Raw genomic sequence first — 26,289 nt, forward strand, 5'->3', positions numbered from 1 at the left:
TGTTTGTTTGGTGTTTACAAATGATATATGAACCAACAGGAAAATGCTGAAGTGAGATGCCCAAAGGAGGCCATATGGTGCAACATGTAGACTAATGGTGGGAATTTTGAGTCTATTATCTTCCTAGGAAGTTGAAATGCTTTTGTCCTTTGACTGAAAGAGTCTCTGATCCACTGGTCATTCATTTACTGTCTCTGAGAAGTGACTGTGAAAGAAAAACAACTTACCAATCACATCATCTATTTTACCACTATCATAATTTTTTATCAGAGATAAATGAAGTTTTTATCAAAGAACTCATGATTTCCTACAAATATCTTCATTCGGTTCTCAAACTTGATTAATATTTAGATCTTATTACATATAGTAATAAAAAGAAAAAGAAAAATTCAACTGCCTTACACTTGCTTTCTATCAAATTTAGCCTTGGAAAAATTAGTGAATAAATAAGCCAACTTTGGTTTTCTTATTCAGTAAGGAAAACATGAATTCATTCACCTAATCCTGCTTTTTATTCTTCACCACAATGCCTTCTTTCTCTATAATGAAAAATAATTTAATCTTGAATTTAAAATACAAACATCCCTAAGCCAATTTACAAGTACTAGAGTATGTTTTCAAAGTGAATTGTTTTATTATTAAATTGTCTAAAAGTGTACATATTCTAACCATCGATTTGTCTTAAGCTTACTCTCCCCTTGTTTTTTTACCACCTCAATGAACACTGAGAAACGATCTGAGGTGACATGTGCTTGGTAAATGACACTGAGGACACCATCGGCTACTGTGGAGTTTTGTCATAGATGACTCCAAATGTTAATGCTCACTAAAAATTCACATCTTGTTAAAATTTCTTCTTCTATTATTATTTTATCATCAAGCTTTTAACAAAGCGATATATTTACAGAAATCATCATTTTAAATACACTGAATGAAGACCAACAAAATGAACAAAATGACCAAGTTATATGAGACTAACTTAAGGAGAAGGTTAGCTTCAATCCCTCAACAGTTCATGCATGCCTTTTAAGCATAATAAAATTTATTGTCCTTTGATCAAGCAGCTGACAATTTGGCTATGTCTACAATGTAGGGTTTCATCAACTTTTTTCCTGTTCTGGATCTTCACCTTCCAAGGCTATTCTGAAAATGATCCTGAAGGAATCTTTAAACAATTTTTTACTTGCCCACTTGATTACACTTTTTATTTAACTTCTTCTGCCCAAACTGCTCTTTTCAATTGCAAAAAAAAAAAAAAAAAAATGTTAGTTCAAAACATCTGTAGTTAGTTTTAAAATACTCTTGCAAGAATAATGGCTTCATTTATCTGTTCTCAGTATTTTCTCTCATGAAGATAAGGATTATTTCCACCTTTACAACTATAAAAACCCTTAATTTAAATAAGCATCTTTGGGTATCCTATACTTTTAAGATTAACTGTATCTGCTTATAACTGATTTATTGGCTATGGCTGGGATCTTGTATATCTTCTTTACTGTCAGGTTTACTTTAGGGAGTCCCAGGGACATTAACACATTTATGATAACTTTTGATGATTTCATGTTGTATATTTCCTTTAATATGTTAGCATTTCTAGTTTTATCAGAAAGCCCATGTATTTACTGACTGAACAGAAGCTTGAACCAACAATCCATATCCTTAATTTAAAATCTTAAAATTATTAACTCTATTTTTAAAAGTTTAATAAAAAAGGAAAAATTACAAAAACCAGTTTTCACTATTTTTACATTTTAAGGACTCATTATTAAATATATCAGCCATATCAACTACAGCAAGAATGAATTTGTTTAGTGAGAAATTAAACACATACAAATGTACATATGCATACTGATTGATAAGGAAATAAACTGTAATTTCAAAAAATATATTTAGTTTGGCAGGTCTCCCTGAAAAATGACATGTTCTAGTTAGTCCCTTCCTCAAACTAGCAGTGAAAGCCTATGTCACTAGTGCATTAGCTGTTCCTATTTACTCTGATGAGACTATCACCATCAGTGGGAGCCCAGCTACACAAAACCTCAACTTTTCCAACTATTCACTGCAAATGAAAATTTCCACTTTAGGATTTCATTTGGGTGGCTGGAGGCAGAATGGTCCCATAGGCAAAAAAAAAAAATCATTCCCCTCAGTTAATATGGCTTGTGACTCACTTCTTAAGAGCACTAAGTTAAGAATCTGCCATTAAAAACAACAAAAAGTTGTTTTCAGATGGCTGTTTATCTTCTATTCATCCACACTTATTAGTAAATTTTTATAAACCTTTAGAGAATTTGTACCCCAGGGTGAACAATAAAGTTATAGGTTAAGAGCATATAAAAATTCAAGGAAATAGTTAAGATTTTCTTCATTTGCCCAGAGAAACAAGGAAGTATGGTACTCATGGCTTCCATTCAGAAAAGGGTATTTTCCCAATTTGATGGTGTCTAACCAGAAAAACTCAAGGAACTATCACAAAAATAGGGAAATTAAACTAGATTTAAGTTGTAAATTTTTAATAACGGAAAAGGGAAAAAGGTATGACTTCGTGATGGATCAAGGGCAGTGACAGATTTTTCTTTTCCTCCTAAGAGACAATCAAAAAGTGAGAGTAAAATAAAAATCAAGCCTCCAAGTAGAAGAGTGTAACATTAAAAGCCCTGCCCTGACAGTTTATGATCCCATATAAAGAGAAAATAAAAATTCTAATAGGAATTCATCTTAACATAAAGAAGAATGGAAAAAAGTATCCTCTTTGACTTTATTTACCATACTACACAGAGAGTATTGCAAAAACCAAAATAGTAAAAACAAAACAAAAAACCCCTTATGAAATCTTATGCACTTCATATCTAATTAGAAAACAACTGGAAATGAATTGTATAGCAAGACATCAATAAAGCTAAGAATGAAACAAAAATATTCCAAACAGAAACACACATACATATGGAAAGCCAAGCCATTACTTCTTTTTCAAATTTCCAAATATCCTGAGGTTTTTTTTCCTTATATTAATAGAAAATTCCTAATATTTTTCTTCAGTGTAATCAAGAGAAAAAAAAACTTCCAACCTTCATTCCAAGACATTTCTTCAAGATATATTTGAGCATCTACTGGTCCCATATTTCTTAGATCATCTTCTGTAAAATATAAAATAAGATATTTAATTTTGATACTTTAATTGCAACCATGAAGAATGCTGAGAAGGCAACTCCAGCCTGGTCACAATAATTCTAATTTATCTACCATTTAAAAACTTAAGTTTAGTACTTTTGACAGAAGTGTTAAAGCTACCTGATGTCAGCTAACTGAAAAATTTAGAACATACCATTTCTTATAAACTTTAATAGTCAATGTCTGTCCCATTTTCATAAATATGCAACACGCAAAAGAAGGAAGTCGATTTTGATGATTCTTTGCTATCAACTAGTGACCTCTATTTTGTGAGACAGGGAAATTTTTTGTCAGATAAAACATATCTGTAGTTAAGCAGGCAAAGTGAAGTTACGTAAAAATAACTGTATCTGAACCTTAGTTATGATATTTTACTAGCTTTTTAACCATAGGTGTATCAGTTTTTTTCATCGCTAAGACGGGTGTTAGCTCTTTCTTACCTACTTCATGAAGGTTGCTGTTGACTGAATTGTGTTCCCCCATAACTGACATGTTGATATCTTAACTCACAATGTGACTGTACTTGAAAACAGGCTTTTAAGAGGTAATTAAAGTGAAATGAGGTCATAAGAGTGGGGTCCTAATCCCTTAGGACTGGGTGGCCTTATAGGAAGAGGAAGAGAGAAAGAGCTCTCCACACACAGGAGAAAGGCCATGTGAGGGCACATCAAGGAGGAGGCTGTCTATAAAGCCAGGAGAGCCCTCATCAGACACTGAACCAACCAGCACCTCAATCTTGGACTCTGCAGCCTCCTGAACTGTGAGAAATATATTTTGTTTAAGCTACTGCATCTACGGTATTTTGTTATAGCAACTCAGGCAGACTAATAGAAGGGTGTTCTTCCAATCAAATGAGATCAGGCTAAAAGTGCTGTAAAGAATAAAGCTCTACCCAAATGTAAGGGGCTATCAGTCAGTCATTTGACTTTTAATTGCTCATAACAGAATAATAAGTAACTTAAAGGGAAAATTGTTTTAATATTTCAATAACTCCACAACACAACTATATTGTGTTGATGTTCCATTGCTGTTTCCTGGGCCAAAGTTTTTGCTACAGATGGAAGGTCCAAGAAAGCCTATAATTCCACCTAAATTTACTAAGAGTGTGGTCCAGGTAGTAGAAGCATAGACTGTCTTGCTTAAAACAAGTGTTCTTTGGGACAAAAAGGCAAATATAGATGGGGAGCACTTATCCTTTTTAAAGGCATGCTATATTTCCTATATGTTTGTATTGTTCTTCTACAAGTCAATGCTTAAAAAAAAAAAAAAAAAAACTATTAAAATCTACTCCCCACTCCAACGAAATTTTCTTTAGCTGTCTCACTAGTCTCTTGTTCACTTGCTAAGAATGCTTCTCTTTGTTCCGTGTGTGAATGCCTGCTATTTAATTATATTTAATAACTGCCTGTTCAAAATTTATTGGTGAGTTACATAATTTTAAAATAGATGAAAAGATTATACAATATTTTGAACTCACCATGGTTTTCTATTAAGTTATGTCAAATATTATACCACTTCATATTTACTGGGTACTAACAGTCTATTAGATTGTCCCCAAAATCCAAAGGATAAAGACTTTGCCATTGGGTGGAGATAGTTCCTCCATCTTCGTAATGCCCACTGAAGTTTTTAACAGTATGCTAGGTAATTTCTAAGCAAAACAAAACAATTTAATTTCCACATTCTACATAAAGTACACTTGGCTATATGATATTCAGTTATTTCTAATTTTTTCTGTATAACTTCATCTTCTTTATTTTGAATAATTTAATTTCAGAACAAAATAAACCAAAAAACCAAAATACAAAACATTCAATCCTCCTGTCAAATTAGGGAGGGAATGGGGCTTGAGGCCCTTGTTTCCTGCCTTAGACACAGGACAGGAGAGAAAAAGCAAACAGTAGACATCAGCAGAGGGAGCCAGTTGGGACCCCACTCATGGTGCTATGGGAGCCATGGGGACATTACACAGAGGGTACAAATTCATTCCTAATTTAAAAAAATTCTACCTAACAGTCTCATGGATGGGAAAATAATCTTACCATGTTTTAATTTCTTACTCAAAAGGATCAGGATAGCTTGCTAGGATGGGGAGATTAAACACTGTTTTCGATTTGAGGAAGGGGTTAATTGGCATTTAACAGATCTTGTTTAGGAGAAAAACAGGTGTAATTAATTTACAACCAAGTTGCCTATATTCCAGGGTATCTTATAGACATATCTTAAGTAATTTTGAAATCAAAGCAAATCGGACAAAGCAGAGATAATGACAAGATGAATCAGCTTTTTAAATCTAACCTAACTTGTAATTTATTAATAGTACAAAAAGATAATCCATCCATATCTGTCCATGATTCCATTTTTATTTAAAAATAATAAAGGAGAAATAACTTGCAAACATAACTGCCAAGCAAGTCAGCTTCCTATTGTTCTGCTTCTCTACTGGGAAGCTATTGTTATTTTCAGACAGTTACTATTTCATGTGCAACCCTTTCTATTATTCCACCTACTCAAAAAGTAGCTTTTACATTATTATTTTTTTCTTCTTCTTTATCTCTATGCACAGGAACTTTAGAGTAGCTACCTATTTCTTGGTTGAAAGAGTAACTTAAACCATATCTCACGGTAAATGGAAAAACAGAACACAAAAATTGTTAGTCTCTTGCCCAAGGTCAGAGTTAAAAGGAGGATATTAAAATATTCTCATGTTCTGTGGCTGTCTAAACATCTGTATAGTGTGACCTGATTATTCAGTACCAGGGGCACACAGTCCAATTTTCTGTGGGGATTCTGGTTTTAAAAATCAGTATCTGACACCAAAGAGAACATACTGTATGATTACCCATTATATGAAATGTAACTGGCAAAATTACCCTAGGGTGTTGGGGGGAGGGGAGAGGGAGTGGTGACTGGAAGAAGTCACAACGGGCCTTCTGGTTAACTGGGTGTGTTCACTGTGAAAATCCATCAAGCTATATACACTTAGATTTGTGTACTTCTCTGTGTGGATGTTATATTTCAATAAAAAGTTTTAAAGGTAAAGTGTTGAGACTTTAATGGCTACATTTTTTAATGGAAATAAGGAAAGAAAAGTTAAGGGAATAAAGAGACTCTTAAGAAAATGTGCACTCTTTGAAAGTCAGTAATCTAACAACTTCTGAAAAAGGCTCGGGGTGATTAACTCAGGGGAAAATTGGATCCCTGGAGAACTGTATAATGAGCAGACAGGGTACATTCAAGTAAAAGGTAAATCTAAATGTGGGCGGTGGGGGGTGACCAAGATCCTTTGTTGAGAGGCAGGTGTCCAGGGATGGGCAACAGCAAATTCCTTTCCCGGCAACCCAGCCCCACTACAATTACAAGGAAGGAGCACAAACAAATCAATGTTTTTTTTTTTCTTTTTAAACAATGATCTCTGCTTGTCCACCATTGTGGTTATAATTAGAAAACTTAATTCTTCCCCATCCCCTAAAGTAACTCACAGGAACCCTGTAATTAGCTTTGATAATTGTCTACTAATCAGGCATGGCATTTTCACAACACATAAGTTAGTTTTCTTTTGTAGTAATACATATTATAAATATTTTGCTCATTGTAACGAAACATTTTAATAGGTATCCAGAAACACAAATCCTATCTCAAAGTTCTCCTGTTAATGTGACACTATTAAAAATGTTGAGAAAACATAAATAAACTAACTTTGAGAGTGAATTAAAGAAACAGATCCAAGATTCTAAACCCGGAATCTTTGCTATAGAATGGTAGCAAGTATTAAAAAAATAGAGAGAGGGAGAGAGAGAACCCCAAAACAAAACAAAAAAAACCCCACAGCCATTTGGAAAGAAAAAGCATTACCTGGCATTTGGTGTACTCCATCTTGAGTCCAATGACACTACATGATTCCTGATTCTTTTGAAGTAAATGGGTCCAACTTTTTCTAAGGGATCTAGGAGCACTAAGGGCTGTTCACACTCTGTTCTATACTCAAAAGCTTAGCCAAATATGCAGACAAGAAAAACTTCCAATTTACTTACATATAGAAATCAGTTCATTATAGTATAAGAGTGGTTCTGGAGGAATAAAATGATAAAATCAAATAATTTATGTGGTTACTTGAAAAAGAATCTTTCAACCTTTAGAAGCATAGGCCCTTCTGACCTTGTGTTCTATTGGATTTGTCTGACAACAAGAGGTAAAAGAATTCTGTGGCTCCATTGTCTCAACAGTGGGATCTAAGAAAACACTGGCAAGACTCATCAGAGAGGTTTATGAGCCTGCAATTCAAAGAGATTAAAAGGAAAATCTACGGAGATTCTTTCACACTGAAGAATAACATTAAATAACTATTAGCAGCTTGGTTCAGTAAAGCTTACTAGAGCTCTCGCTGGGTCATTCACAACTTTCTAAGAGAGGAAAGGTTTTTTCAGCTCCATTTGGGAATCAATAAATATTTCTTACTTCTCACAAGACAATGGAATTCCAGTCTTTTAAAACTTCCTCCTAATGATAGTAAAATTTCTAAAACAACTCTTTGTTTAATGCCTAAATAATTACACTTCCTAATCCCAGGAAACCTTTTCTATCTGTAGCTACAATTAAAAAAAAAAAAAGTAAAAATAAAAAATAAATAACAGCAACAAAAAGCTACAGGGGAGAGGAATTTAACTTTATTCATTACGGCCAAGATATTTAGAAGTCTTATTCAACCCAATACTGGCCAAAAGATCAAGTCCATCTGCAGCTCTGTCCATACTATTCATGTGTGGCAAAGTCATGTTATTCACATGAACATCACATCCCCAAAATGCTCATTTAGGAAGTAGCCCACAGTATTTATTTTTATGGCATTTCAAATGCATAAAGTTTATTTAAAACTTAAAGACATCTGTGTATATAAGTTAAAAGCAAACAGAAGTGTTTTCCTTTAGGTCTTACATAGGATCTTGCTGTCTTAAAATCAAGTAACTTAATTTTAAATGATCACATAATTCTTAAAAATCATTTCACTGTATGTAATTAATTTTTTCATATAGGAAGTAACTTGAAAGTAATTAGTTTTCTTGTCTTTAACATGTCTGTGTTCTTGGAAAAATCTCTGTCTTGATAAGAGATTGAGAAGCAGGCAACATTTAATTAGAAACCTGTTCATTAAGCCACAAAGCCCTATAACCTATTCCCAGATGAAATTAAAGAGTCACAATTCCCTACTGAAGAATAACTATAAACTTGGAGATTATGAACTTGAAGAACTGTGGAGCTTTTATAAACTGGCTATAAACTCAGTGCTCATGAAAGGTACCAAGTGAAACCCAGAAACTGAATTCCTTCTGTTTCACTAAAAAACAGGTAGAGCACCAGGAGAAGTAGGCCTGGCCTGTTCTGAACCTCAAAAATGCCTCATCCCTGGTTATTTGGAACTGAAAATAGTAGATTGTGTACAACCTTTAAAACTTGGAAGACTAGCACAGTGATTCAAAGTTTCTTTTTCTTTGAATCCCCCTATATCAATTACTAGCTATGTGACCTTAGTCAAATTATTTAGCCTATCTGAGCCTTAGACTCAACTCTTTAAGAAATAGATATTAATATCTTCCTCACAAGGTTGTTAAATAATGTTTAAAAGACAATTACCGCAGTCCTAGTGCTTGGTAAATGACAGCTATTTTAACTGTTATTATCTCATGTTTGTGTTGAACTGTCTATACCAGACCATAAGAAAATTACTAAAAACCAATCTATTATTGGCAAGGGGTGGGGGGTGGTAAGCTTCAAGTACCACAGAATAGAAAGGCAGCAACTCTTGACTTCGGACTTACAACATTGTTATGAAGTTTCACATACTTTGCTATGTAGATCCCACTAAAACTGAGCAATTATTATCAAAGCCATAGTCTATACAGTTTTTTAGTCCTTCCAAAGTATCGAACACAGAACCAAAAGATAGGAACTGGAGAAAAAAAATTTCAAAATAATTAAATTTGTGAATTAAATTCAGAAGGCAGAAATAAATGATGATGGATTAAAATATCAGGGAAGTCTTTGGAGCGTGGTGGGGAGTAGGAGTAGGGGAAATGGAATGACTTGAGTTGGATCTAAAGAATAAGAATCAGAACGGGAGGGTGGTTCTGAGTAAAGATAAACAGCATAAGCAGATATGGCTGGGAGCCCCTAAGTGAAAGAGAGGAGAAAATTCACATTAGGTTTGCAATAGGTAACGAAGTTGGAAAAAGTAACAGGTGCAAGCTTAAAAGCTTCTGTTCCATTTAAATTCCAGGTGAATGGGTAAGTGTTGTGTTGGGAGGGAGTAGAGTTGTTATATAAAGGTTCTTAAATAGAGGAGTGAGAATAAAGAAAGCTAGATCAATCAAAATGTAAAGGACTGTGGGAGAAGGCGGCAGTAGAGAATGGAAGGCCAATTAGTAGCTTTGGAAATAATCTGGGTATGTGTTATAATCTGGGGATGGACTACTGTGGTAGCTGTGAGAATAAAAAGATCAAGTAGGAAAAAAAACATTAAAAAAGAAGAAATGTCAACTGACATTTCTGATTCATTGGTTGTAAATAGAGCAAAGTAGAAGTAACCAGAGTGTAATATGAAACCAAGGTTTCAAGTCTGAGGAAAAAAACAAGCAATGAAAAAGGTGACCCAAGTCCTGATTTTGGACCCACTGATTTCAACTGAGTCAGGTAACCAAGTAGAAATTGGAAGAGAAGTTAAAGTTGGAAAGAAAAACTTGCTAAAATCCTACCCTTCTCCATCATTAAATCAGAACTCTCAACTGTGTTTAACTAATGTATCAGAATTACAACTTTAATCTTGTCCATAGGTTTCTATAGCATTATTTGAAACTAGCCAAATTTTTATTCAAAATCAATGAGAAATGGTCTTAAAATACATTTTCATTGCAAAAACAGTTATTTGCATTCAAGTAAAAGTAATAAAAAATGTGAATAGTCATCTTCTGTGACAAATAAGTTGAGGCAGGGGGACTCTCACAGAAAGTTTTATCTATACTCACTTCTCCCTCTCAAGATAAAGCCGGTCCCGGACTGTCTAGATGGATTTTCTGCATCATTTCACGTACTTACTTTTCTCAGAAATAGTCACCGAAAAAACATACCCCCTGATGCTTATCTTCAAGTTTTACCCGAAGCAAATTTTTACAGCCAATTTTAAAATTCCTAAAATCAAATGGAAATACTAATATGACCATGAATGGAAACCCTAATCTGATAGATTCAAGTATTTTTTAAGAGTCAGCTTTAGGACATAATTTACACAAACATCTACTGGCCTTAAGTTATTATTCCTAACAGTTAACCCAAATTCATATTATCTACATTTAAAAGTGTATTATTTCCCTTCTTACGGAGTTAATCAGTCTTTAACATGCTTTTCAGGAAGGATTCTTATTTTAAGAAATTACATGTTGATTTAGTTATCTGACACACAAATGCTGGTGGGTTTTAAGATACGTTCCCCGTTTGATCCAAGATTTATTTGCTTATATTCCATTCCCCAAAATTTATCCTAACAAAGGGACCAAGAGAATTGTGTAATAGAACACCAGAAATGACTGCCTGTATCTAGTTAAGGAGAGTAGCTGATTAGCTTTGAGCAAAGGCACACTAATAATGTCTGGCCCGGACCCCTTTGAACCAGGCTGTTTTGTACTTGGTCAATTGTGTAGAGTGAATGTTCCACATCGCCAAAATAATTCATTAATAAGGAACCAAGATATATCTCAATATAAAATATCAGCAAGGATTCCAAACAAAATCCACTTAATTTTTTAAACATTACTTAATCTAATTAACTTTATTTGAAGGTTTGTTCCTCTTCAGGTCACAGAGAAGCAACTTAACTCATAAGCTGTGTCATTCTATAGAGCCACTGAGACATCAGAGATCTGTGTGACTGTCACATTACAAAGCTATTGAATCATGATCCCTATTATTTTCCCATGATATACTTCTGATGTGTTTTTAATGTGCTCAATATATGAGAAAACTCCCCCACAAGATTTATAAAGGCACCCAAATCTACTCAACAGATACTGTTCATGTGAACATTTTATAAATCCTGTAAGGGTTTTCCAAAGTGCTCATCTGGTTGAAATGCAAAGCCTAGTCTTGAATAACTACATGCCTTTCGGGGGAACACTGAAGGCAGCCTTTGGAAGCATCCTTAGAAACAGTAAGGTAAATATGCCACCTGGAACTAATTGATTAAATTCACTAGTTAACTTGCTTTCAAAATGTACAATCTCTGGGAACTGATTATTACTCATCCTTTTCTTAGGTTTGCTTTACTTCAGCATGGTCAACATTGCCCTAAAATGTCAACTAAGAATACAGAAGTAGAAATGAAGGAGAAAAAAATGTATGTGCTTTAGGTTATCTGCCCTAGATTACTTTTTCTTTATTATAAAGAACTCATTTGATAATTTCTTTTGAGAAGCACAGAAATACGGATGGCAAGGGCTCCTTTAAATTATCTCTTAGATAAATATATATCTGTGGGCAATATTGAAGAGGCTTTTCTTACAACAGAGCACCAACTTTGAGCTGTGAAATATGAGAAAGTATTCAAGATCAGCCAATAAAGCTCCTCCTGACTCCTTCCCAAGCATTACAGAGCTCAAATTTATTTTATATGCAAGTTAATGGTGAGCAGGAAACAAACATATTTAAAGCACATCCTATGAAAAGAAAGTTTTACAAAGAACTATCACCACATGCAAAAAGAGTTTTGTATAACAAAGCTACTTCCATGTCCCCAGGGGGTGACCCAGAAAAAAAGTGTGCTTTGACCTGATTATAACAAAGTCTCTCTCTCTTGGTAACCTATCCTGGTCTTTAACAAATTATCCCTCTCAAAGGTTTTCCTTCTATCATATCTAAATCCTCACTGTTAGAAGTTCAAGTTCATTTCCTTTTTCTGAGGAACCACTTACTGAAGATGAGTCAAGAAGAAAAAATTAATAAGAGTTTCAAAATAAATAACAAAAGTAGGTTTACTATGAGACTTTTGAAAAATAGCTCTGGTATGAAAGGTTTAAAAATAACAAGTTTTATTGGGATAAGAGATGCTTCTCTTTCTTATCTAAACAACAAGCCAATCTCCATTTAAAACTGAAACAAAGCACTCTCACTATTTGGAGCCTCTGGTAAAGAAGGAAATTATTTAGTACTTAGATCTAAGGTACTAAAGTGTCATGAAAAGTTGTATTTGTACTGTCCTTCTGGAAAAGCCCAATTCAGCCACCTGAAAAACTTGCAAAACAAACTCATATAAATTCCAAGCTATTTATCTGAAATCATGAATCAGGCCCAGCTCTCACTTTATTTGGTTTGTCTAAACTTCACTGTGACCTCATCAGTGACCTACAATAGTCCCCTGTGATAGAGTAGGCCACAGGTGCTTCCATTAAGAGCTTAAAACTGAGGACTCAAAGCTCAAAAGAAATCCACAGTTCCAAGGACTTTTCAAAGACAATGAGAAAGCCCTGAATTTATTGATTATGTGTTCTTCTAATATCTCTTAAAGCTTCCTTCATGCAATTCTACGCTCACTTTTAACCCGTTTCCTATTTCTTTCCATTTCTGGTCTATCCCACCCATAGCTTCTTAAGAGAGAGTATTTTATGATTCCTGATCCCTCCCTACCTCTTTTTTTTTAGACAGCAGGCTTCTAGTCAATTTCACTGACATGTTCTTAATAGTACACAGGCTGTGGAGTGGCAAAAATGTAGAGTGACATTGAAAGTACATACCCTACACTCTATAGGGTACAGTTTTGTGTGAATTATTCTTATCTTAAGCAAACTGGCACCCCATGTAGTAAAGATCAGTAAAGATGTGTAAAAACACCATGAGAGAATTGTCTCCAGAAGAGCTTGGTCACTTTAGGAACACAGATTTCTTCTGACACACAACACATTCACGTGCATTAGTTTCAATACTTTCATAGAAATTATATCATGTGAACTAAGGTTAGAAAGATATATCTATGGATAGAGCTTATCATCAAATGAAGCCACCTCTACATTCTTTTGCCGGAAGTACAAAAACATTATAAAAGAAATATATTAGAAAGATGCTCACAATATGTACCAAATAGAACCCAATACTCAAGCTATATCTGAAAATTAATGCAAGTTATTTGCAAAGGTATACTCAAGTGCTTAATGTTAAAAAAAAAAAAAAAAAGCGCTCATCAGTCTTTAAAAAAGTAGAAAGGCCTTAGAGCTGATCAATACAATGAATAACAAATACTCCAGTACTTAAACAAATAGTTCATTAAGTCTTTTCACACAAAGGTATCACACATAGTCTATCAGAAATACTTAATTTTATTGGTACAACTCCTGAAAATAAATATGAATGTTCTACAAATATCATTCGTTTTATACTATAATGCTGTGTTTTAAAAATAAAGTCTTGCTTCTCAAATCAAATTTTCATAACCTTAGTAATAGAAGCCTTAAAATCCTTTTGTGAGGTTTGTTGGTGTGCCAGTGTAGGGCATGAAAGGGGATTCAACAATCAACTACAGAGACAGTGAGCTTTTATCAAGACATCCTATCAGTGCTCAGCCTGATGTGCTATTGGAGAGAGCAATTGAGTGTTTTCCCCACAGGCTGTAACTGATTATTGACTCCCCCCATTAGCATGTGGGGTACATATTGAAGGTTCAAATAGAAGGCTGAGGGACTCCTGTCCCAAGGCCAGTGGTGAAAGACAGCCTATCACTTCGTGTAACTGCAGTCCATGTGTGACAAACCTGACCTACATTTCTCCCTTTCTTTCTCACAACAGCTTGTCACTGTTTTAACAAGCTATTTTCTAAAAAGCATAAAAGAAATGACTTTTAAAACTGCTTGGTAACGTGCATTCCTGAAATATCATTCATAACAATCTCATAAGAAATAGATTATTCTGGAGATAATCATGAAATGTAGCCTAAAACAAGCTTAAAGACAGGAGAGTGCTTTATGTTATAATCCTATACAGTATCTACATTTACATAGTCATTTATACAGTAGACAGTCTTAAAAGTACAATTAAAATTTTAAAATGTACATAATTTAATTTAACAAAAAGAAGTTTTTAAACATATAAAGTATATTAATTAGGAATGTATAATTAAACATTTTTCAGTAGTTATAAAAAGTAGCTTTCAAGGCTTCACAAGAAGCCACATCCTAATAGTTTTGTTAACTTCTCAATGGATACACAATAATCACTACTAAGAATAGGGCATAATTAAAAACAGTGATGGAGGGGAGGAATAAAGGCGGCAATAATAACTTGGTGCAAATGCTGGGAAAAGCTCCCCAGGAATGGCTGCAGATTGTGCTTCAAAGAGTTGCTGACATGCTGTGGCTCCCCACCTCAAGTACCTACCATGCCGCTGGAGGTCATACTCCTTTTTCGTTTCTTCATTCCCTAGAATTTTCCATGCCTGATCAATTTCGATGAACTTCTGTATACATTTCTCCACTGTTCCTGCTGGTACGTCTGTACTTTGTTTATCTGGATGATACTGCCAATCAAAAATAAGGGCGGTGGTGAATAGAGAGAGTTGAATGGGGGTAAGTAAAAAAAAAAAATTAAAAATCTGAGCTTTAGTTAAGAGAGAAGGTAATGAGAAGATGAAACCTAAGATGCCAAGGCAATGACACAACAGTGTTGGACACAGGAGACAACTGCCAGGTTAATTAGACCAATGGAGTAGCTATACATTCACCAGTGACATGATCTGTCACAACGTGCAAAGACAGTATTTTCTGGATAATTTGCTCATGGAATCACTGGCCTCATGGACAATTTACCTAGAGAGGATGACTAACACAAATAGAAATAAGTACATGCAGACAAGCAGGACATGAAAAGGAAGAGCACAAACTATGCAGAGTATGAAGCTTTCCTTACATAATGTGCCTGGTTGGAGATATCATTACAAAATGGACCACTAGGGTTTTTCTTAGAGATTAGATTATACAATCATTTAAAATAAAAATTTATCTAATTATAAATATAAAAATATTTCATCTTCCTCCCCAGCCCTGAAGATTCTAAAGTTATAAATTCCCAAACATAAATTTTTATTGAAAACTGGTTATTCTAGGCCAGATTTGTAAGAAACAACTTTAAAGAACTCAAAATATTTGAAAATAATTTAATTCACTAAAGAATCTTTCTTATGTGAGTTTTCTAAATCTAACACATTTTTAAGCATGTTTTCAATATGCAGCAATTTCTTTATACTATTTGGTCAAAATCAGAAAGTTTTATGACAATTCACCAATTCTCAAATGCTAATGTAAATGTAGTTTATGAATAGGAATCTACTAAGTATCAATTCGATTATCTCCTTCCTTCCTTTTCTTCTATGTTCTCTGTGGTTCTCCCTGTCCTTTTCATCTAACAGTTCTGAAAGAATCAATACATCATTTTCTTTTCAGCAGTCTCTGAACAAACAAATGAGGAAAGATTATCTACATTTAGAGACATTTCATTCAAATAATCTGTGGGTAACAGTAGCATATATTCAGATATGTACTTTTTTACTCTCAAGTAAATAAGGAACCACTTTAGTATTTACACAGAATTTTCAACCAGTAATGACTCTGAAAGTTTTATCTAACATAGAATACATTTTAATTTTGAAAGTAAACTTAGGAAACTCCTTTGAACATAGAATAGTTTTTCTTTTTCTTTCTTACTCTTTTCTTCCAAGTTTTTACAATAAAACAGGCAAATATCCATATTCACATTGCATGACACATCAATGCGGTTGGTTCACATACTCATCAATTAATGGTACAATCATTTCAATTCTTTCATTGACTGCTTTACATACATTAAAAAAGCACAAAAGATTTTAAGTACCATGTCATTTATTATCTAAGTTGCTAAGGCCAAAGTCACTCAGTAAGTTGTGGCAAGTACCAAGAAGCCAAATGACTTCAATTCTCAATACAGAATTGGGAAAATATGTAAGTTTTTAATTATATTATAAACTGTTGCCTTCAACAGTGGATTCATTTTCATGATGAACTTCACACTGCTGAAGATCTCCCTAGCAAGGCAAAAACTATCCTGATGTATTGGTTACACAGAACTAGTAAGCATCATACATGCTGGGAGAAAGATTATAGGGCAAACAATGAGAATTAGGCTTCCACTTTCCCTTTGGCAAGCTACCTCTCTTCCTATGCCAAATCTATCAGTTACCAACATTTAGATATTTAAACTAATTAACATAATGACTGAAGAAAAGAAAACTAAGGCTTATTGTTTCTTCTTCTTTGGCCATGATTTATCAAATGATGCTCATAAAAGCTATTCCTATACTGAGGTTTTAGCAATCTCTAAAAGGGATATTCAAGCAATATCCCAAAGCCAAAATGGAGTTGGCTGCATTAAAGTTCTCTAGCTGACCCATCCCTCTGACAATTATTGAAGATTTGTATAACAAGCTTGGTATGATTCAATGTTATTATATTATATGTAACATATTCAAATATGCCAGCATATATTTAAAATACATTTACATGTTAACTCTTAATCTCTATATGTCACAAGCATTAAGTAAGATCCTGGAGAAATCATCCTAAACTTCTAGCTATAAAGTAGGAGTAAAGACTAAAAGATAGGTGATTTCTAATAGGCCACTATAGAAAGTCTACCTGGTACAATGAATGGAACAGGTTAGGCCTGATCATGCACCAACCTGACCAAGAAAGCCCTAAAAAACCAGGAATTAGTTCCTGGCTGCCCCAAACAAAAACTGTCCCTAAATTTTATTATGAGTCACATATCAGATCTATGACAGTCAAAGTACAATTCAACCTCTTTCCCTAATTTGGTATTTTCCTGATTACTATTTGAAATAAGTAGCTTATCATCTGAGGCTTTTTAAGTTATTCTATTGTGCTACTAGAATTCAATAAAATTCCATAACATCTATTTAATGGGTACATTCCATTAAAAAAAATGGCAATTATAGAAAGAAACTCCAGAACCATGAAAGAATAAATTTCCCTTGTTTTAAACCACCAAATTTGCAGTAGTTTGTTTTCACAGCCATAAGTAATTAAAATATGTCTATGGTTTAAAACTGTAATACAACGGACAGTAAAACTTTTTAAGAAGTTTCAATTACAAGAGCTATTAATAAAGTGGTGTCAATATTATACACATTCTCAACTTTAAAATATGAAATTATTGTCTAATGCCAATGGAAAAACAAGCCCTAATCCTACGTTTCCAGATCTTCTAATCCCAAAGTGAATGTTGATTTTTTTCTTACTATTTCTAAATCTGAGACTTCTTGTGGGAGGAAGGCTCAATCATTCATTAATCACCCTAAAGACCAAAGTCATTTTTTCTCTTGTTGCAAAAGTTTATTTTATTCCTTGCTTTTAATTTCCTTTAATGGCCATTAGCCAAACCTTCCCACTCTTGAGAGCCCAAAGCTATTCCCACTTCATTCATTCACTTATCAAATGAAAGACAGATGTAATCTAAAGCATTCTGTATTCGAAGGGTTTACTATTAATATCTAATTGAGGAACCAGGAACAACCGTTTAAAAATATAGCATGGCCTTCCTTGTAGCCACAGAAAAACACCAGCTGAATCTCACAAACAGGGAGTTCTGAGGACATTTACCAATCAAATAGAAAAAAATACTGATATCCCTTAGTCAACAGAATAGGTATGTTCTAAAATTAATGTTGCAATGTTTATTTATTTGAACTGACTTCCACTTTCTTTCAGAATAAATTGAAATGCATTTTGCTGGAGTTGGAAGAACTTAGTCTCTTGGAAGCAATGAACTCAAAATTAAGGAAACAGCAAATCTTGTGACAATTAGAAAATAAAATTGTAAGACGTTACCATTGACAATAGTATAAAAAAAGAAATATTAATACTTCAGAATAAGCCCAATAGAAGATATGTAAGACTTCACTGAAAACTAAAAAACCCTACTAAAAGAAATCAAAGACCTAAACAAATGGAAAAATAACTTTTTCGTGGATGGGAAGATTCATGTCCATTTTCCCTAAACTGATACATTAATGCAATTCCTATCAAAAGCCCAACAGTAATCAAGACTGTAGTACTGGAATAAAGATATACAAATAGAGCAACGGAACATGTATGGTCAATTGACTTTCAACAAAGGGGACAAAGCAACTCAATGAGGAAAGGAAAGTGTTTATATAACAAATGGTTTTGAAACAACTGGATATCTATGTGGAAAAAAAAAAATAAGCTCTATCCTTATTTCATTCCATACATAAAAATTAATTTAGGATGAATAATTATAGACATAAATATAAAACACAGAACCATAAAGCTTTTAGAAGAAAACACAAGAAAATACCTTTGCCCCTTACAGTAGGCACAGATTGTTTTGATAAAAAAAAGTATAACCTAAATGATACAAAATTGATAAAATGAACATCACCAAAATTTAAAACTTTCTATTCAAAGACACCACTAAGAAAATGAATAAACAAGCCACAGACTAGGGAAAACATCAGCTGTATATATCTCTAACAAAGACTTGTATCCAGAATATATACACACAAAAAAATCCTATCAATTGATAAAAACAGAAACTAAAAATCAGAGGAAAAACTGGAACAAACTCTTTTCCAAAAAAAACTGATGAACAATGTGTACATGAATCTATGCTCAAGCTTTTTTATGAGTCATTAAGAAAATGCAAATTAAAATCACAATGAGATATTACTACACATCTAATAGACCGGCTAAAATAAAAAGCCTTAGAACACTAAATTTTGGTGAGAACATATAATAACTCTCATATACTTCTGGCAGGAAACTATTTGGTAGTTGCTTATAAAGTTACACATACATCTATTCCATAATTAAGAAATTCCATTCCTGAATATCTACCTAAGAGAAATAAAACATAAAAGGTCTATCAACAGGAGAATGGATAAATAAATTGTATTAAACCCATATAAAGGACTACTACTCAACAACAAAAAAGAAAAAACTATGATATACTCAATAACACGAATGAATATCTAAAACATTCTTTTAAGCAAAAGAAGAACAAAAAGAGCACATAGTGTATGACTACATTGATATGAAATCCAAACTGAGGCAAATCTAACCTACAGTGGTAGAAATCAAAATTAGTTTCTAGGTGAGAAAGGGGATTGGGAATTAAGGAAGTGGGCACAAGGGAACTTTCTGGAGGAATGAAAATGTTCTGTATCTTGTTTGGGATGGTGGTTACATGGTATCAAAATTTACTAAACTGAACACTTAAGATCTGTGCATTTTTCATGATATGTTGACCATATCTCAATAGAAATACACTTTCAGACATTTTTAAATTTAAAAAAGGGAATTTAGCAAGTCTTTCTAAGCCTTAAGGAAAAATGAGAAATTTCTTCCAGTATTAATAGAGAGAAAAGTACAACAAAGACACAGAAAGTTAATGAAAAAACTAGTATGAATTAGCAAAAAGTTTGAATTGACTAGTTTATGGAAATATAGTTTTAATATTTTTGGGTAAATCTGCCAACTCTAATAACTTAAAAACATTTTAAAAAGTTAAGTGTTGGCCAACCATGGTGGCTCATGCCTGTAATCCAAGCACCTGGGGAGGCCAAGGCGGGAGGATCACTTGAGGCCAGAGGTTTGAGATCAGCTTGGGCAACATAGTGAGGCTCCTGTCTCCACTAAATAAATAAATAATTCTCTGGGCATGATGTCATGTGTCTGTTGTCCCAGCTACTTGGGAGGCTGAGGCGGGAGGATCATTTGAGCCTAGGAGTTTGAGGTTGCAGTGACCTATGATAGTATACTGCACTAGACCCTGGGTGACAGAGTGAGACTGTCTCTTAAAATGACAGAGTGAGACTCTGTCTCTTCAAAAAAAAAAAAAAAAAAAAAGCGTTGCTGAATTGAAAGCCAAAAAATATCCAAAATTAAAATACCATAAATATGTCACAATACTAAAAATACTAAGAGAGTGATAATATCTCTCTGTGATTAAAGGTTTCTATTTTCAAAGTTTTAGCAAACTGTTATTTTACTAGTCTCAAATGACTTGACACTTATAACTTTATGATCTAAGTAACTTCCTTACATTTGGGAGAAATTTTTCAATTATGTTTAGTGAGAATAAGAAAAACTAACACGAACAAAAGATTAAGAAACTGTCTTGATATAAAAATAGGAGGATTCATGATACTACAGAAGATATACAGAAAATGATGTAATATTTTATCAGGATTGGTTATCTGTTTCTTAACTAATTATCTAATTGACAACTAATGCTTTAATTATGAAATCTTAATTCTCATTAGCTGAGATTTTATGACAATGGGCTATCCAATATGGAACATTTTATTTCGATTTTAAATTCTCTCTACATATTAAGTCTAAGTGCTTTCTAAATTACTAATTCTGGAGTGACTGTCACAATATGCCACCCCAGTACTACTCAAAATGTGGTCCTCAGATTTACAGCATTAGTATCATCTGAGAGCGTTTTAGAAATACCAATTCTTAGGTTCCATCCCAAATCTTCAGAGGAGGACTCTAGAATCTGTTTCACCAAAACCACCAATTATTGTACATGCTAAAGTTTGAAAAGAACACTGTTAGCTTCTACTGCTTAAAACATGGAATTTAAGTGCAAGTCAGAAAATCAGCACTTCATAAAAATTTTCCCATGACAGATGTATTCCTGCAAGTATGTATACCAAAAATAGAAAAAGAAAAATAAATGCTGAATGAGTGACAATTATGTTATGTTCAATTACGTTAACCTGTAACACCACGATGAAAATTACACTGTCTTCCAAGTCAGAAATTTTTTAATACCTTTTGTCCACTAATGATAAATGTCAACCTCTTCATTCCATTGTTTGTACTAATATCAACTTACTTCACTGATGAAGAAGTTGATGAAATCTGAAAAATATGCCAGTGGTACTTCAACCTGTTGACTTTTTTTTTTTTTTTTAAAGAGAGGACATAATTTGTATTAGGCTTCAGCTACTGAACACTAACAGTGTCCACTGATATGTTCAGTACAGAAACAAATGTTTTTCAACTAAAAGAGAAAAAAATGAAGTATGTATAAATTGTGAAAATAGGATAATACAATACAGTATAAAAATTCTTACAACCTCTAAAAGGTTTTAGTGAAAATTTACATATTTGTTAACTCCAAATGACCTTTTTGATGGGCTAAGCAACATATAAAGTTGAAATGAAATGGTATTTCTTTAAAGTCAATGCATAAGAGAGTTTTATGGTAAACTGTCCATATACATTAATCCTTTACTACCTATTTGTGATTATGCTATTTTGATTTATAAAATATTGACTGCAAATAAGAAGTAACAATCAACTATGAAAAGGGCTCTGGGCAAATCTGATTAAATGAAAATCCTCAAATAGTCTGATATTATTTGATCAATGTGGCTCTTGAGAACATAGCTCTTTGGTTTTTGTCTGCATATTAAAGATGAGTTTAGTACCATTAATAGGATGCTGGCTCTCTTCCTCTAGTTTCAAACTTTCTTGAATTCTAGAACCAAATATCCAAATACCTTCTAAAAGCTATCTTGTCAGCACTACAAGTTCAACATGTTCAATATCCAATTTATTATCCAGATTCTAAAATTAGTTCCTCCTTCTGCTGAACAGCTTGTTCTGTAAAAGGCATTACTATGCTCAATAAATGCTGAATGAATGGATGAAAGGGGAAAAAATTTTGTGATAAACCAGGCTACCAGTATTATGATAACCCCCCCTTCCTTTATCCCATAAACTGCCAAATCCTCTAGGATTCCACCTACACAGTGTCCTTTCTATTATCAATGTCAAACCTAGTTCAACCCAGCATTAGCTCCTACCTGGTCTTCTGCAATCATCTCCTTAACAGCCCTCCAATCCACTCCACCTGCTTCCAAAATCACTTGCCTTAAGTGATAACACTAACCATGTCACTCCCAAGCTCATAAATTTTAAATGGCAATCTACAGCATAATGAATTACAATCACATTCTTTATCCTTACAAGTCCTGCAATAAAAGAATCCCAACCTACCATTCCAGCTTTATCTATTACAAGTATTAGATAAACAGAGAATACAAACACCATATCTTAACTGTATCTGTATCTATGCAGAGATAAACACAGTGCTTCTTTGCACAAGGATCCTCTATAAATACCTGTATATTCAACTTATATGTGTAACGGTTTTCCCAAAAGCACAAAATCTAAAACGTACCAGAAAAAAGGAGGGACAAATTTTAGGTTTAATCTGAAATTTTGCGCTTTTGTGTCTTTTCTCTCACACATACTCTTTCCTAGTGAACAAGTACTTAACTGTTATCATTCCATTAAGGTGACAGTATGAGCTAATATGAGATGAGAATGTGCTTCGGCCCAATGGTCATCCTTCAAATACTTTCCAAACTGAGGAACGAGATACAGGGCAAACAAACCCTAAGAGGAATGCATTCAAAAAGAGTATAATTGAAAAAACTGGATTTGTAGCTGCTATGATTTGAATGTTTGTTCTCTCCAAAACTGGTGTTTGAAATTTGATTGCCACTGTGACAGTATTAGGAAGTGGGACCTTGAAAAGTTATTGGGCCATGACTGCTCTGCCCTCATGAATGGATTAATGCTGTTATTTCAGAAGTAGGTTCCCTACAGAAGGGCGAGTTCGGATACCTTTTGCGTGTGCACTCACCCACCCCACACCCTGACCTTCAGCCTTCAGACATGGGGTGGTGCAGCAAGAAGGCTCTTGACAGATACCAGCCTCTTAATCTTAGACTTCCGAGCATACAGAACTGTGAGCCAATAAATTTATGTTTATTATAAATTATCCAGTCTGTGGTAATCCATTACAGCAGCACAAAAATCACCAACACAGCAGCTGTGGCTGTGAGACTTAAATATGAACAAGGCTACATCCTTTAAAAAAAAAAAAATCCTAATGTCCCTTTCTCTACCTTCTAGTCTTCCAGAAATTGTTAATGTTTCACATATCAATTCTGTACTACCAAAAGGTGGAAAAAAGGGTCATAACAACAACAGATCTTATCAGTATCTCAGCAGAAAGAGAGCTGGATGATGTTTCTGTTTTTGTGCCAATGAGTCTGGGGAGAGTCCCATTCAAGTACCGTCTTGCCAAGCCCCAATATGACCACAGTTAAACTTCCATGATACCACAGTGGATACACATTCCAAACAGATTATAATGCAGAAATATCACTGAGGAATTTCAAAGCGCAGCACACACATAAACACTGAATAAAAGCTTATTATGAATCATTTTTATTTAGGGTTCTCAGGCTTTTATGGGTCTAGTCATCAATATATAATATTTTGAGGCACTCATCACCTCTAAAGATAATAAAAACTTACTTCTTTGGACATCTGTTGTGAAATAAAATGGGAAAAGTCAATTTAAGAGAATTATATGAGTTAATTAGGCATCAGTAAATCTCATCACAATATCACACTAGAACAGCATTTTGCAATATTTTTCCTCATGAAGAACTGCTTTTGATTTACCAAAGTAGTAAACATAGGCTCTATTAAAATATTTCATGAATACCGGTAGATTCTTATTCTTTTGATAGTTTTGTAAAAACCAAGGACCGTCTCCCCCAAAATGCTTATCACATCCCTAACTCCTCTCCTCCCAAGACAAAAAAAAAAAAAAAAATCAACAGTTCAGCTACTAAAAGCTAATTCCAAATAACTCCATCTCTTTGCTCTTACTCTTCAAACACTATGTGTGATAAATGTAAAATAGATATTTCGTCTTTGACCTGTTTCCTGACATACCACTCCTAAGATCCTTAGAATTTCTAAAGAGATGTTTTTTTTGCATGCCCATGAGTTGATTAAGGCTGGCAGCCCGTGGGTAGTGTAGGATGGGGGTAGGTCACCAGAAAACCAGGGCATGATTAGAGGGTTACGATTTTCAGCCCCAGCCCCACCAACCTCCAGAGAGGCAGAGAGGCTGAAGGTTAAGCTAATCGCCAATGGCAAATGATTTAATCAATCGTGCCTACATAATGGAGGCTCCAAAAAAGTCCAAAGGACTGGGTTCAGAGAGCTTCCTCATAGCTGAGGAAGTTCCTGGAGGGTGACAAGCCCAGAGAACGCATGGAAGCTTTGCATTCCTTCCTTCGTACTTGTATTCTTTGTAACACCCTTTATAATGTGTATAACTGGTAAACATGTTTCCCTGAGTCCTATGAGCCACTCTAGCAAATTAATGAAACCCAAGGAGGTGGTTGTGGAAACCTCAATTTATAGCCGGTCAGTTAGAAGTACAGGTAAAACAACCTGGGCCTTATGATTGGCATCAGAAGTCGGGGGCAGTCTTGTGGGACTGGGCCCTCACCTGTGGAATCTGATACTATCTCCTTCCAAACAGACAGTGTCAGAATTGAATTAAATTAAAGGACACCCAGCTGGTGTCCACTGCAGAATTGCTTGCTTGCTTGGTGTGTGGGGAAAATCCCCCACACATTTTGTTTTGGAAGTCTTCTGTGGTGTAAGAGCAGAGGAAAAACAACTTATGTTTTTTCCACTCATTTATGACAGCCATTTTACTCCTTACCAGCACTTCCTAAATCCTCCCCTTTTCATCTACTTCTCTCACATAGCAGCTTCTCAATCCCTTCTCATACTTTTCTCTTCCAATCTTCCCTCAGAAGTCCTCCAAAATATCTCCCAGATGCCAAGAGGTCTTGCAGTGCTGAAGTGCACTGGTCTGAGGTCCTGAACAGCTACTGAGAGGGCCAGGGCTCATTTCCACGGCCTTGCTTCCCTTCCACATCTGAAATAGGTAAGAAGCCTAAATTTTTGCCTCTCAGGCCCACTCTGCTGTGGTGTCACACTCCACCACCCAGTAGAAAGCAAGAATCAAGTGTGCTAGAAGGAGGGAGTTCATGGGCATGAGTACTCTGCACCACTGGGTCCCTGAGGCTTGTAAAGGAAAGGATGCAAACAATGGAATCTCTCTTAGCCAATTGGTAAGGAACTATGACTGTGGGAGAGAAGTTTCCCTCTGCCATTTCGCAATACAAAGGACTTCCATAATAACTCTCTATGGAAGAATCTACCTGGGAAGGAAATGGATGAATAAGCTGAAAAAGGGTGTACGATCACCTCGTCTAATATTCTTCAGGTACAGCTAGTACTTCCTACTTGGTCCTGGTTACTGTAATTGGCAATTATTATTATCTCCCCAAATTTATAATAGGGGGTGGGGGATACTGTCCTTGGGTTATCAATTAGAACAGATGGCATAATCATTCACATCAAAACCTAACCTTTCACCACTTTAGAAAACTAGAAATTCTGGCCTGGTGCTATGCTGCATCTATAGTCCCAGCTACTTCCGAGGCTGAGGTGGGAGGACTGCTTGAGCCCAAGGGTTCCTTGACCAACCTGGGCAATATCTCCACCTCCCCCAAAGCATATATTATTCTATATCTGTTTTATTTAAAATGCTGAATTACCTATGTTTATTAGCATCTTACAATTAGCTGATCTTTAAGAAAAAACTTTGTTTTATATTTGAATAAACTAAAAGACAAAATATCAACTAATGAGTAGTAAGTTAAAACACTGCTTTTAGAGTCAAACAAGAATCTATGTGACTAAGTCACAACTGATCCTATAGAGGACTCACATTATAATAACTTACGCATTTAAGTAAAACTACTATTAAGAGTAAAAGTTAATATAACTATTCCCATTTATAGAAATCATTGGGTTTTCAGATACAAACTTGTATTTTTAATTTTTTCCCAAACCATCAAATCTTAGTTATGAATTTTATTTTTTTAAATACCAGCTTTACTGAGATATATTAATAATTCACATATTATAAGATGCACCCTTTTAAGGTATGCAATTCAGTGGTTCTAAAGATAGTCAATGAGTTTTGTAACATCATCACTAATTTCAGAACATTTTCATTACCCACGAAAGAAACTCTGTACCTATCAGTAATCATTCATATTCCCCTTCCCATTCTCCACCAACTACTTCCTGTCTCTGTGGGTCTGCA

At 34.4% G+C, this 26,289-nt stretch overlaps 1 protein-coding gene across 2 annotated transcripts in view; it reads right to left on the minus strand.

The window, feature by feature from the left end:
* The window catches only part of DNAJC24 (DnaJ (Hsp40) homolog, subfamily C, member 24), a 99,141-nt gene that overhangs the window by 1,188 nt on the left and 71,664 nt on the right, over window positions 1–26,289 (minus strand). For both annotated transcript variants that reach the window (XM_012649596.1, XM_012649595.1), the window contains 2 exons: window positions 14,581–14,719; window positions 3,069–3,137 (listed from right to left, as the gene is read on the minus strand). In XM_012649596.1, coding sequence (XP_012505050.1) covers window positions 3,069–3,137; window positions 14,581–14,719 — 208 coding nt within the window. The remainder of the gene's footprint in view (window positions 1–3,068; window positions 3,138–14,580; window positions 14,720–26,289) is intronic.

Source organism: Propithecus coquereli, unplaced genomic scaffold (assembly GCF_000956105.1).
Source record: "Propithecus coquereli isolate 6110/MARCELLA unplaced genomic scaffold, Pcoq_1.0 Scaffold30, whole genome shotgun sequence".
NCBI lineage: Eukaryota > Metazoa > Chordata > Mammalia > Primates > Indriidae > Propithecus > Propithecus coquereli.